This window comes from Mirounga angustirostris, unplaced genomic scaffold (genome assembly GCF_029215605.1).
Source record: "Mirounga angustirostris isolate CCGP_5_RB_7025 unplaced genomic scaffold, mMirAng1.0.hap1 SCAF_6, whole genome shotgun sequence".
NCBI lineage: Eukaryota > Metazoa > Chordata > Mammalia > Carnivora > Phocidae > Mirounga > Mirounga angustirostris.
In genome coordinates, this window is record NW_026991714.1 from 120472328 (window position 1) to 120486422 (window position 14095).

The following is a 14095-nucleotide window of genomic DNA, read 5'->3' on the forward strand; positions in this document are numbered from 1 at the left end:
AGAATACAGGCTGATTCCTGTCTAGGGATAAAAAAGTATAATATCTACAACTTTTTTTTTTTTTTTTTAAGATTTTATTTATTTATTTGACAGAGATAGCGAGAGCAGAAACACAAGTGGGGGGAGTGGGAGAGGGAGAAGCAGGCTTCCCGCTGAGCAGGGAGCCTGATGTGGGGCTCGATCCCAGGACCCCGGGATCATGACCTGAGCCGAAGGCAGACGCCTAACGACTGAGCCACCCAGGCGCCCCAATATCTACAACTTCTTAACTCTCAAATGGTTTGAGAGAAAAGCTGATAATTTATATATCTAATATATACAATTAATGATGAGTTCTTTGTAATGTTCTTATAATTCTTCCTAAATAAAAAACTTAAAGTGATAAAACTGTTAGGACTGTGGGAAAACAGAATTAGGTTATCTTGAGATCACAAACTTGCACTTTAAGTGTTTAATTCTGTTGAATGAGTGCAGTATTAGAAACAAGTGTGATATTTTAAAGGAGAATATTATTTCTTAAGTTCATAATCTTTCATTTTATCTTTCTGCCAATTTTTCTTAAGGATGGCAAAGCAGAAAAAGCTGACACTTCTACTTCCGGAAAAGCAAGTATGAAATCAATTCTTGAAAATCTGAGTGATCTTTGGGATCAAGAGCAATATGATTCAGAGTACAGCCTGGAAAATTTTATGCATTCTCTCAAGTAACTATCAAATATTGTAAATGCAATTGCTGCTAGTTCAGTTACATTTCTGCTGATATTCAGCAAATTTCAAAGTTTATGGTGAACTTTTAGCTCAATGTGTAAATAGATCTGAAGAATATTCAGCATAACGCTGGTTCTTGTTTCACTGGGGGGAACAAGTTATTCTCAAATATTTGCACTGTATTAAATTTAAATGTTAATGTGAAATGGTTTAAATTTTACATGCTGAATAGCTGCAGAGCAGAGGAACCAAACCAGGTTTACATGTGCTACCATGAGGTGTTCTTACTGGGAACGAGCCTCCTATCTTTACATAGTCACTTTGTACAGGATAGTATCCATGAGTACTTTAGTGTTCATGTACATTTTTTTCTTTTAAATAGAACTTGTTTTTATAAATGATTAAAAATAGGGCTTTTTTTGTATAAAAGCCTTAATGAGCCATAATTTTAAGAATAATGACTATGATATTGGTCACTCTTAGAACATGAAAATCTTCGACAATGAATTGAACCTGGCCGTTGGTAGAAACCTTTATATATTTAATGCAGATGCATAGTGTTTTTCAAATCTTTAACATCATTTTGTCAACTTTTAAAATATATCAACTATTCTAAATACAGGTAATGGTCTATTTAAGGCTATCATAACATCCTATTAAGAGGGTGTTTTTTTAATTTATCTAATGGCTAGGATATAGCCAGATTCAGAGAACATATGTACTCAATAGGTTTCAATCATATATATAATATATTTTTTGTAACTATGAACATATACAGTTTTCCAGAAGTAGATTTTACACTGTTTAGAATTTCAAAACCTATGGTGAAAAGACTGTTTATTGTAGTAATGCATGACTGAAGCATAAAAGGGAGAAATAATTCCTTTATGTACACAAACATACATAAATACACATATCTATATGCACAGACATACCTATCCTGCATCCTACAAGGTGCTTGGTATTGGCACTAAAATCATGTAGTTCTACTGGGCAGCAATAATAATTGGGCATGAAGCTGATTAGTGTTGGAAAAGTAAGCTCAATGGTGAGGGTGGGTATATGTATATAGATATGCATGTATGTGTATGTATATAATTTTATAAATTTCACATAAATTAATACATGCCTGTGTGCATATATATGTATGGGATATATTTGTATATACATGTACAGGTAATAAACATCCCCAAGGTTTGTGGCTGGCCATACACATAGGCATTGGTTTAAAAACCATCAGACCTCAGCTGTAAAATAACTTTTTTGTTTAAAAATAAAGTTATACTGTTCTGCAGCATTTAGACATGGACATTTGTCACGTTTCAGTAGCTTTGACAACCATACTGTAACATTAAACCTAGCATTCCACAGAGAATAAAAAATGATTGAAACTGGGGAGGGGGGTGGGAGGATGGGTTAGCCTGGTGGTGGGTATGTAGGAGGGCACATTCTGCATGGAGCACTGGGTGTTATGCACAAACAATGAATCATGGAACACTTCATCTAAAACTAATGTTGTAATGTAAGGGGATTAACATAAGAATAAAAAAATTAAAAAAAAAAAAAAAAAAAAATGATTGAAACTGTAAAATATATGCAACTGTGTGTTATTTGTAGGAAGTATCACTAGAAAAAGGAAAAGACAAATTATTAGTTCAGATACAAAGGTTCTAAAAAAGCTCAACACCTTTTTTTCTTACTAACTGGTTATTTCTTCACTGTTTAGTATTTATATTCAGATTATAGAAGACCAAAAGGAAACTCTTATCTAGAACATCCATCGTAATAGCACTGGGTAACTGAACCAGTATACCTGAGTTAAATTTTTATTTGCCATTTACATAAGCCAGCTATTTAACATAGCTCATAATAACTGATATTTTCTAAGAATATGTAGGCAACGATATATAATTAGGAAGGGGCAGAAGAATTCACACCATAAAAGTTAAAGGTCTTTGAAAGGTCAGGTATTTAGGTAGTTTAAATTTTGAGAGTAAAATATTTCTAGTAGCAAGCATAGACAGGAAAATGATTGCCTTTCAGTGGAAAAAGACGGGTTGGAGGTCAGAGGAGGTCAGAGGAAGACTTAGTGTGACCTTTTGAGTTGTATAAAATTAAATCACACATTCCAGCTTTCCAAATTAAACTGACCCATTTAGAGTCACAGTAGTATAGCTTAGGAATAAAGGATACATAGGGAAAACTGAACTGAGTACTATATGATATTAAAGATATTTATAGTTGTTAATTTTGTGGATGTTAAAAAGTGTGCATGTGGGAAACAAAACAAGCATAAGAGAATTTTGATATTTTAAGCTGAGTAATGGGTTCATGGATAGCCATGGTGTTTATTTTTAACTTTTTGAAATTTTCCATAGTAGTCAGCAGTAGTATTTCCTGTAGGAAAATCTTACATTTTTAGCACTAAAGAAACATTAAAATTTGGGGTTCTGGGTATAATTTTTGTTACATTTTGTTACATGTATATATCCACAAATATTTCTCCAAAAACTAGTCTGGTCTTTCAACAAGAGCTTATTATAATGGTAACAAGGGTAAAAGTACTATATAGCCTTGTTGCTTCTGGGTGGTTATATAAGCTTATTCAAAAGTAAACACTTTTAAGATTTTATTTATTTGACAGCGAGAGAGGGAACACAACCAGGGGGAGCGGGAGAGGGAGAAGGAGGCTCCCTGCTGAGCAAGGAGCCCAATGTGGAGCTGGATCCCAGGACTCTGGATCATGACCTGAGCCAAAGGCAGACGCTTAACAGACTGAGCCACCCAGGCACCCCAAAAGTAAACACTTTTAATAACACTTTATGAACTATATAAAATAGAGGCAAAACTACTTTTACCCACAGGTAAGAGTAGTTACAGGCAGGGGGAACTATAAGAGTGTAAGATAAATTATAGAAAAGCAGCCAGTGTGGCATTGCACATGTTAGAAATAACTTAATCCCAAAACAATCTTATACCTCCTGATTAAAGGTGGACCTCAGTTTCTCAGAATACATACTGGCCTTGGTGGAATCTAAAGTGAAATTGATTGCAGAAACATGTTATCAAGTACCAGAGTACTCGTGAATCTATAAAGCAAAAACTTGAGTTTTGCCACTTAATAGAAAATGTTTGCTATTCACACAAATCAAATCAGTCACCATCTCTAAGATGACAAAAATTCCCTCCTACTTCAAGACAATTCCTGCCAGTGTGTGGTAGATTCCCTCAAACCAGGGAAGTTCTATTGAAAAATGTAGGGGCTGAGATTCTATGTAGGGACAAGAGACTTGCTTTCAGGCTTTAGCAAAAAATGGAGCTATAACTTAATTCCCTTTATAAAGCCTCATAGAGCTCGTGTATTCAAATGGGACTCACACAAATTGTCCATCAGCCCAGAAACACAGTATATGAGAAATCAAGAGTCCTAGGCTTGTACCCAACACAAGTAAGTTTAAGGTCTGGGTTTATGCTAAGTGTATACTGTAGGAACCACAAATCAAGATAATAATACAAAATTACCCTTTAGGGACAGTTTCAGATTAGGGTCCCATTGGACTCCCATAGGGGAAAGATTCTAAGATTAAGCTTACACAATCCACAGAAGGCAGTGAACTACCAGGAAGAAAAGTCAGGAGATGCAAACAGAATTAGTTCTTAACTGCAAATAGAATAATCTCAACAACCATAAAGTAATATGATTAAGATAATTATAAAAAAGGCACATTTCAGAAAGATCCATAAATGAATACTAGAATTGAAAAATCTCATAGTTATCAATGCAGATTTGACACAATAGGAGAGACTTTGAACTGGGAGATTGATCTTACACAAAATCACCTACAATGGAATATAGAGATGAATTAATAGAAACTATGAAAGAGCAGGCAAAAATCCTGGGAGGTGGAATGAAAGCATAGTACACTAAATAGGAGGTCCAGAAGGAAAGGGAGATTATGGGACAAGAGACAAGAAGTCACCTTTGACCTACATCTATTTCTTGCACATCCCTGTATCCAATCCCTCAGCAAGTTGTACCATCTCTAGCTCTAAGATAAATTCCAAATCTGTTCACCTTTCTCCGTTACTACTCTTATGGTTCCCATCATCTTAACTCTCTTGAACTACTGTTTTCTAGCTGGTCTTCCCTGCTTGCCAAATCCTCCAGTAGCTTCCTCTAACACACTGATATGAACTCCTTATCACAGTCTACAGGACTTACAGGTTCTGGCCCCTGCCTCTCTCTAATTTTCTCTAAATCATATCCCACCATTTTTACCCCAGTCAGGTCTGTCTGTCCTCCTGCCTGTACCTCAACATAAAACCAATGTGTTTCCATCTTGGTTTGGTTCTTACACAGCAGTGGTATTTGGGAAGATATAGAAGACTAAAAAGGGAGGAAATTTGGGAGAGAAGAAGGGTTAGGAAATCAGAAATTGTCTTTTGGTCATTAAATTTGAGACTACTGTTACATATCAAGGTAGAGTATAGGTTATAGTAGGTTATAGGAATTTAGAGTGCAAAAGGAAGGCCAAGACCAGAAACAAATTTGGAAAATAATATTTGAAGGCATGAGACTGAGTAAGATCTGGGGGTTTGTTTATATAATGAAATACTATACAGCAGTGAAAAATCAATGTGTAAGAAAACATGGATAAATTTCTAAAACAAGGGTGAAAAAATATGTAGTTTGCAGCCATTTATATAAAGACTAAAAACAGGCAAAAATGAAACGCTGGGGAAATATGAATGGTTATCTCACATTTGAAAAATAGAAAATTAAATGGCAGTCATCTGCACATCATTTATTCATCATTTTCTACTCTGTGCCAAATACAGTGGGAGAAGCTCAAAGACCAGTGAGGAGGGAGGATACCAAGGTCAATAGCTGGTACAGTTATATTAATTTCAGAGAAAGTACCCTTCAGGGCGGTATTATTTGTAATAAAAGTGTATCTCGATGCAATCCAGTTAACCTTTTATAACAATTCCAAATTGATACCTCAAAATCTATGATGCAAAAATAGACAAAACTACAAAAGAGAAATGGGACAACTTGAAGGTCACAGTGAGAGATTTTAACACACCTCTTTCAATAAAGCAAGCAGACCAGGAAAAAAAAAAAGCAGGATATAGATAATTTTAACACAATTAACAAACGTGACTTAATTGACATATATATAGAGAGAGATACCCAACAACTCCAGAATACATTCTTTGGAAGCTTCTGTGGAATATTTGCCAAACTGACCATATGCTGAACCATAATGCAAGTCCTGGCAAATTGCAAGAAATCTTACTTTGTGTCTACTTCCTCCAAGAAAGTGTAGTATGGGCATAAAGATAGATCAAAGATACACTTGAGGTCCTACCCAGTGCAGTAAGGCCATAAAAGGAAAGCACAGAGATTAGAAAATAAAACTTTCTACTTATAATGACTGTATAGATTGTATAAAATTCCAGAGAATCTACAAAAACCTACTAGAAATAAAGGAGTTTAGCAAGTTCGCAGGATACAAGGTCAATATACAAAAAGTTGTATGTCTATATACTGACAATAAAAAATTGGAAATTGAAAATATTAAACATACTGTATATAATAGCACCAAATCAGATTAAATAGCTATAAGTCTTTAAAATTCTGTTTTAGGGGCGCCTGGGTGGCTCAGTCGGTTAAGTGGCTGCCTTCAGCTCAGGTCATAATCCTAGGGTCCTGGGATCGAGCCCCATGTCCGGCTCCCTACTCAGCAGAAAGCCTGCCTCTCCCTCTCCCTCTGTCTGCCACTCTGCCTACTTGTGCTCTCTATCTGTCTGTCAATAAATAAAATCTTAAATCTGAAAACTACAAAATGCTGATGAAAGAAACCAAAAAGACCTTGAAAAATGTAATGGATTGAAAACTCAATATTGTTAAGATTTCAATTCTTCTCCCCAGACTGATCTGTAGACACAAGGCAATTCCAATCAAAATTCCAGCAGGATATTTTGTAGAAGTCAATAAACAGATTCTAAAATTTATATGGAAAGGCAAAAGACCCAGAGTAATAAAAAACAATAAAGCAATAGTTGGAAGATTCACACTGTTAGATTTTAAAGCTTATAAACAGGTAGTAATCAAGAGTGTAGTATTGGCATTAAAGATAGATCAATGAACAACAGAATTGATTGCCTACAAATATACTCACTTTATATAGTCGGTTTTCTACAAATGTGCTAAAGCGAAACAATAGAGAAAGGATAATCTTTTCAAAACATGGGTATTCATATGTTTAAAAAAAGAAAACCCAACAAGTCCAGACATACCTTATACCTCATGCAAGATTTAATTCAGAATTAATCATGGATGTGCATGATAAAACTAACTTTTAGAAAGAGTAAACAATTTCTGTGATGTTGCGTTGGGCAAAAGATTTCTTAGAATACCAAAACATCCATAGAGAAAAAATTATAAATCATACTTTAAAAAAAAAAAAAGAGCTTCCACTATTTGAGGGCGCCTGGGTGGCTCAGTTGGTTAAGCGACTGCCTTCGGCTCAGGTCATGATCCTGGAGTCCTAGGATCGAGTCCCACATCGGGCTCCCAGCTCAGCGGCGAGCCTGCTTCTCCCTCTGACCTTCTCCCCTCTCATGCTGTTTCTCTCGTGCGCGCTCTATAATACATAAATAAATAAAATCTTTACCAAAAAAAAAAAATTATAATGAACTCCCAAAACTAAACAACCCAAGTTTTTTGTTGTTGTTGTTTTAAGTAATTTCTGCACCCAACATGGGGCTCAAACTCACAACCCTAAGATCAAGAATTGCATGCTCTTCTGACTGAGCCGGCCACGTACCCCTAAACAACCCAGTTTAAAAACAAAGATTTGAACAGACACATCATCAAAGAAGATCTCTGGAAGGCAAATAAGCATGTGAAAAGATGTGCAACATCTTTAACAATAGTGTAGTGGTATATCACCACCATTACATACCTATGAGAATAGTTAAAAAATTTTAACACAATATAAACTGTTAAAAAAAAGATGCAGAGCAACTGGAACTCTCATACACTGCTATTCGGCATGCAAAATGGTACAGCCACTTCGTAGTACAGTTTGGCAGTGTCTTATAAAGGTAAACACACACTTATAGATGACCCACTAATCCCATTCTTCGGAATTTACCCAAGTGTAATAAAAACATGTTCGGGGCGCCTGGGTGGCTCAGTTGTTAAGCGTCTGCCTTTGGCTCAGGTCATGGTCCCAGGGTCCTGGGATCGAGCCCCACGTGAGGCTCCCTGCTCCGCGGGAAGCCTGCTTCTCCCTCTCCCACTCCCCCTGCTTAAGTTCCCTCTCTCGCTGTCTCTGTCAAATAAATAATCTTAAAAAAAAAAAAAGTAAAATAAAAACATGTTCATATAGAAACTTGTACACAGATGTTTACAACAACATTACTTATAAAAGGCAAAGAATAACCAAAAAACCCCAAATATTCATTAACTGACAAACAAAATGTGGTATATTCTTACCAAGTGGGACATTTTGCCACAAAAATTGTAAGTACCGATTCATGCTACAACATGGATGAACCTTGAGAACATGCTAAGTGAAAGAAGTCACAGAAGACCACATGTTCCATGATTCCATTCATATGAAACATCCATAACAGGGAAATCTATAGAGATAGAAAACTAATGATTGCTTAAGGCTGGGAGTGTGGTATAAGTGGGTGATAGGTAATCTGAGGTGATGAAAATGTTCTAAAATTGGCTGTAGTGATGGTTGCATATATCTGAAGATATAAAACCCAGTGAATTGCACACTTAAACATGGGTGAATTGTATAGGGTGTGAATTATATCTCAATAATTATCTGTTTAAAAAAAGCTTCTAGGGTGCCTGGGTGGCTCAGTTGGTTAAGCGACTGCCTTCGGCTCAGGTCATGATCCTGGAGTCCCGGGATCGAGTCCCGCATCGGGCTCCCTGCTCGGCGGGGAGTCTGCTTCTCTCTCTGACCCTCCTCCCTCTCATGCTCTCTGTCTCTCATTCTCTCTCTCTCAAATTTAAAAAAAAAAAAAAAATCTCGGGCGCCTGGGTGGCTCAGATGGTTAAGCGTCTGCCTTCGGCTCAGGTCATGATCCCAGGGTCCTGGGATCGAGTCCCGCATCGGGCTCCCTGCTCCTTGGGAGCCTGCTTCTCTCTCTCTCTCTGTCTCTCATGAATAAATAAATAAACTCTTTAAAAAAAAAAAAAAAAAAAAAAAAATCTTTAAAAAAAGCTTCTAGGGAAACCCAAAGACAAGAGGGAAGGCAGAAACAAGACACTAGAGGAACCTGAAGCCTGGAACACCCACAACTACAACAAACATGAAACTGAATCTAACTCAGATAAAGTCTCACACTAAAGACCCATTGACCATTCATATCCAACTTTCAACAAAAAATTACAAAACATGCTAAGGCAAGAAAGACATGATATGAAGAGACAAAGCAAGCAACACTACCAGACTCCTATGGCAAAGATTTGGGAATTACCAGAAATTCAATGTAACTATGATTAATATGCCGTGGGCTTTAATGGAACACGCGAACAACATGCAAGAATAGATGAAACCTGAGACAGAATTAAAAGTAAATGCTAAAAATCAAAGCACTGTAACAGAAATGAAAATACTTTTGATGGGTTCAACAGACTTGACACTGAGTCAAGTGAACTTGAAGATACTTCAGTAGAAACTTCACAAACTGAAATGCAAAGAGAGGGGGGAAAAAAAGAATAAAAAAGATGGGACGCCTGGGTGGCTCAGTTGGTTAAGCATCTGCCTTCAGCTCAGGTCATGATCCTCGGGTCCTGGGATCGAGTCCCACATTGGGCTCCCTGCTCAGTGGGGAGCCTGCTTCTCCCTCTGCCTGCTGCTCCCCCCTGCTTATGCTCTCTGACAACTAAAAATAAAATCTTAAAAAAAGAAAAGGACAGGGCACCTGGGTGGCTCAGTTAGTTAAGCCACTGCCTTCGGCTCAGGTCATGATCCTGGAGTCCTGGGATCGAGTCCTGCATCGGGCTCCCTGCTCAGCAGGGAGTCTGCTTCTCCCTCTGACCCTCCCCCTTCTCATGCTCTCACTCTCTATCTCATTCTCTCTCTCAAATAAATAAAATCTTTAAAAAAAAAAAAGATAATTATAAACAGTGTACCATATGCGTAATGGAATATCAAAAGAGAGAGAAAGCAAAAGAAATATTTTAAAGTAATAATGACTGAGAGGGTTTTAAAATTAATGTCAGGAAGCTCAGAGAATGGCAAGCAGAATAAATAACCAGATCTACACCCAGGCATATCATATTTAAACTGCAGAAAGCCAAAGACAAAAAATTTTGAAAGAAGCCGGAGGAGGAAAACTTAACTATAAAGGAACAATGATGAAAATTTATCAGACTTTTCTTCACAAAATATGCAAACAAGAAAAGAATGGAGTGAAATCTTTAAAGTGGTGAAAGTAAAAACCCCACCAACCTACAATTCTGTGTTGAGCAAAATTATCCTTTAAAATGAAGGAGAGGGGCTCCTGGGTGGCTCAGTCGGTTAAGCATCTGCCTTCAGCTCAGGTCATGATCCTCGGGTCCTGGGATCGAGTCCCGCCATTGGGCTCCTTGCTCAGCAGGGAGCCTGCTTCTCCCTCTGCCTGCCACTCTCCCTGCTTGTGCTCTCTCTGACAAAATCTTTAAAAAAATAAAAATAAAAATGAAGAAGAAATAAAGACCTTCTCAGACAAAAACTGAGGGAATTTGTCACCAGTAGACCTGCCTTGCAGAGTGTTGAAAGAAATTCTTCAGGGAGGAAGAAAATGGTACAAGTCAGAAACTCTGATCTATATAAAGGACAAACATGAAAAGGAATAAATGAAGGTAAAATAACACCTTTAACTTTTTTTGTGCTTAACTGATCTAATAGAAAACTGTTCAAAATAATACTAACAATACAAAAATTAATTCAAAGGGCTATATGCTCCCCTATTTTTATTGCAGCATTATTTACAATAGCCAAACTATGGAAGTAGCCCAAGTGTCCATCAGTAGATGAATGGATAAAGAAGATGTGGTATATATACAAAATGGAATATTACCCAGCCATAAAAATAATGAAATCTTGCCATTTGCAATGACGTGGATGGAGCTAGAGACTATAATGCTAAGCGAAATAAGTCAGAGAAAGACAAATACCATATGATAATCACTCATGTGGAGTTTAAGAAAAAAATAAAGGGGGGACAAAAGAGAGAGAGACAAACCAAGAAATATATTTTTTTAAAGATTTTATTTATTTATTTGACAGAGACACAGCCAGAGAGGGAACACAAGCAGGGGGAATGGGAGAGGGAGAAGAAGGCTCCCCACTGAGCAAGGAGCCTGATGCGGGGCTCGATCCCAGGACCCTGGGATCATGACCCGAGCCGAAGGCAGACACTTCACCAACTGAGCCACCCAGGTCTTCCCCAAGAAATAGATTCTTAACTATACAGAACAAACTGATGATTACCAGAGGGAAGGTGGGTGGAGGGATGGGTGAAATGGGTGACAGGGATTAAGGAGGGCACTTGTCATGATGAGCACTGGGTGATGTATGAAATTGTTGAATCACTACATTGTACACTTTAAATTCATATAACACACTGTATGTTAACTATACTGGAATTATAATTTAGTAATAAAAACAGCAACAATGTACTTGGTGATTATATGTAAGTGACATGAATGACAGCCATGTTATAAAGGACAAGAGGAAGGAACTGGAAATACTCTCTTATAAGATATCTGCACTACCCATGAAGCACAGTATAGTGTTATTTGAAAGTGGACTTAGAGTAGTGCCAATGTAAACTGCATACCCTAGGGCCACCAGTAAAAACTTTGTAAAATAAGTAAAATTGACATTATATGAGAGAATCTTATAATCTGCTCAAAAGAATACAGAGAAGGCAGAAAAAGTTTGGGAGTCTTTAGAAGAAACAAAAAATGAGAACAATGAGTCAAAAACAGCTGTAATATGGTAGATTTTAATCCAACTATATCAATAATCATTTTAAGTGTAAATGGCCTAAATACACCAAGGCAGAGACTGAGAGAGTAGATTTAAAAAATAAGACCCAACTACATATTATCTACAAGAAACCCACTTTAGATATAAAGACATAGATTAAATGTAAATGGATGGAATCACTTCATACTAACTAGGATGGTTACTATCAAAAAAACAGGGGCACCTGGGTGGTTCAGTTGAAGTGTCTGCCTTCGGCTCAGGTCATGATCCTAGTCCTGGGATTGAGCCCCTCCCCATGCTTGTGCTCTCTCTCTCTCTCTCTCTCAAATCTTAAAAAAAATAAGGATTGGGAAGAATGTGAAGAAATTGGAACCCTTGTGCACTGCTGGTGGGAAATAAAATGGTGCCACCACTATGGAAAACAGTATGGTGCTCCCTCAAAAATCAGAAATATAATTGCCATATGATCCAACAGTTCTACTTCTGAGTATCCAGTAGAATTGAAAGCAGGATCTTTTTTAAAAAATATTTTATTTATTATTTATTTGACAGAGAGAGAGAGCACAAGCAGGGGGAGCAGCAGAGGGAGAGGGAGAAGCAGGCTCCCTGCTGAGCCAGGAGCCTGATGTGGGGCTTGATTCCAGGACCCTGGGATCATGACCTGAGCCGAAGGCAGATGCTTAACCGACTGAGCCACCTAGGTGCCCCTGAAAGCAGGATCTTGAAGAGATATTTGCCACACCTATTTTCATAGCAGCGTTATTCACAATACCCAAGAGGTAGAGGCAACCAAAGTGCACCAATGGATGAATGGATAAACAAAATGTGGTACAGACCAACAATGAAATATTACCTTTAAAAAGGAAGGAAATTCCGACGTATGTTACAACATGGATGAACTTTGAGGATATTACCCTAAGTGAAATAAGCTAGTCATAAAAAGACAAATAAACCTTGTGATTCCATTTAAATGAAGTATCTAGAGTAGTTAAAGTAAGTAAATTCACAGAAACAAGAAGAATGGTAGTTGCCAGGGCCTGAGGAGGAGGAAGTGGGGAGTTGTTGCTTAATGGATATAGAGTTTCAGTTTTGAAGGATTAAAAATGTTCTGGAGATCCACTGCACAACAATAAATATACTTAACACGATTGAACTGTATACTTAGAAATGGTTAAGATGGCAAATTTTGTGTTACGTGGCTTTTTTAAACAATTAACAATTAAAAAATTTTTTAAAGTAGAGATGAAGGGATGGCTGGGTGATTTAGTCCACTCTTGGTTTCAGCTCAGGCCATGATCTCATGGGTCATGAGATTGAGCCCCACTTTGGGGATCCATGCTCAAGGGGAGTCTGCTTGAAGAGTCTCTCCCACTGCCCATCCCCCCCATTTGCACTCTTTCTCTCTCTCTCAAATAAATCAATAAGTCTTAAAAAAAAAAAAAGTAAGAGATGAAGATATACCATGTTAACATAAATCAAAAGCTGCAGGGTAGTGAGAGGTGGGGCTGGAGCCTGGATGCAGGGGTGGGAAGACTGGACTCCTGGGTCTAAGGGAGGAGGGGACTGGGAGACAGGACTCCTGGCCCGAATGAGGAACAAATTTGGAGTTCACCCTCTGGTTTAGATGGTGACTGAGTTCTTGGCGTGGTTGGAGATTAAGGAGCATCTTTCAACTGACATGATTCTAAAATTTTTCCTTTTTTTTTTTTTAAAGATCTTACTCATTTGAGACAGAGAGAGAGCAGCATGAGCAGGGGGAGAGGTAGAGGGGAGAGGGAGAAGCAGACTCCCTGCCAAGCAAGGAGCCCGATGCGGGACTCGATCCCAGGACCCTGAGGTCATGACCTGAGCCGAAGGCAGATGCTTAACCATGTGAGCCCTATAAGCTTCATTTTTATCTTTGAAAAAAAATTTTACAGAGCGCAATATTACTGATTATTCCCCACACTGTACATGACTTCCTCACGACTTATTTCATAGCTGCAAGTTTGTACTTTTTGTCCCCTTCACTCATTTTCTGCCCCACCCGCCTTCCCCTTTTCCGTCCCGCAACCACCCATCGGTTCTCCGTATCTGTGAGTCTGGGTTTTGTTTTGCTCCGTTTTTAGATCCCACATATAAGTGAGATTACAGTTCAAACCACTTTTTTTTTTTAAAGATTTTTTATTTATTTATTTGAGAGAGAGAATGAGATAGCATGAGAGGGGGGAGGGTCAGAGGGAGAAGCAGACTCCCTGCTGAGCAGGGAGCCCGATGCGGATCCCGGGACTCCAGGATCATGACCTGAGCCGAAGGCAGTCGCTTAACCAGCTGAGCCACCCAGGCGCCCCAGTTCAAACCATCTTAACCAAAGACTTGACCAGTAGCAACAAAGAA

At 38.0% G+C, this 14095-nt stretch overlaps 2 protein-coding genes across 6 annotated transcripts in view; one reads left to right on the forward strand and one right to left on the reverse strand.

Moving 5' to 3' along the window:
- The window catches only part of BTAF1 (B-TFIID TATA-box binding protein associated factor 1), a 111140-nt gene extending 107368 nt beyond the window's left edge, over positions 1 to 3772 (forward strand). For 3 of the 5 annotated variants that reach the window (XM_045878414.2, XM_064595019.1, XM_045878415.2), the window contains one exon: positions 564 to 3772. In XM_045878414.2, the coding sequence (XP_045734370.1) occupies positions 564 to 707 (144 nt within the window). In that variant the 3' untranslated portion in view covers positions 708 to 3772. The remainder of the gene's footprint in view (positions 1 to 563) is intronic. The other 2 variants (XR_010412517.1, XR_010412518.1) reach the window with 2 other exon arrangements.
- Positions 3773 to 6343: 2571 nt separating this feature from the next.
- CPEB3 (cytoplasmic polyadenylation element binding protein 3) overlaps positions 6344 to 14095 on the reverse strand; it is a 202846-nt gene continuing 195094 nt past the window's right edge. Inside the window, exon 10 of the mRNA XM_064595022.1 lies at positions 6344 to 7357. Within this exon, the coding sequence (XP_064451092.1) occupies positions 7262 to 7357 (96 nt within the window). The 3' untranslated portion in view covers positions 6344 to 7261. The remainder of the gene's footprint in view (positions 7358 to 14095) is intronic.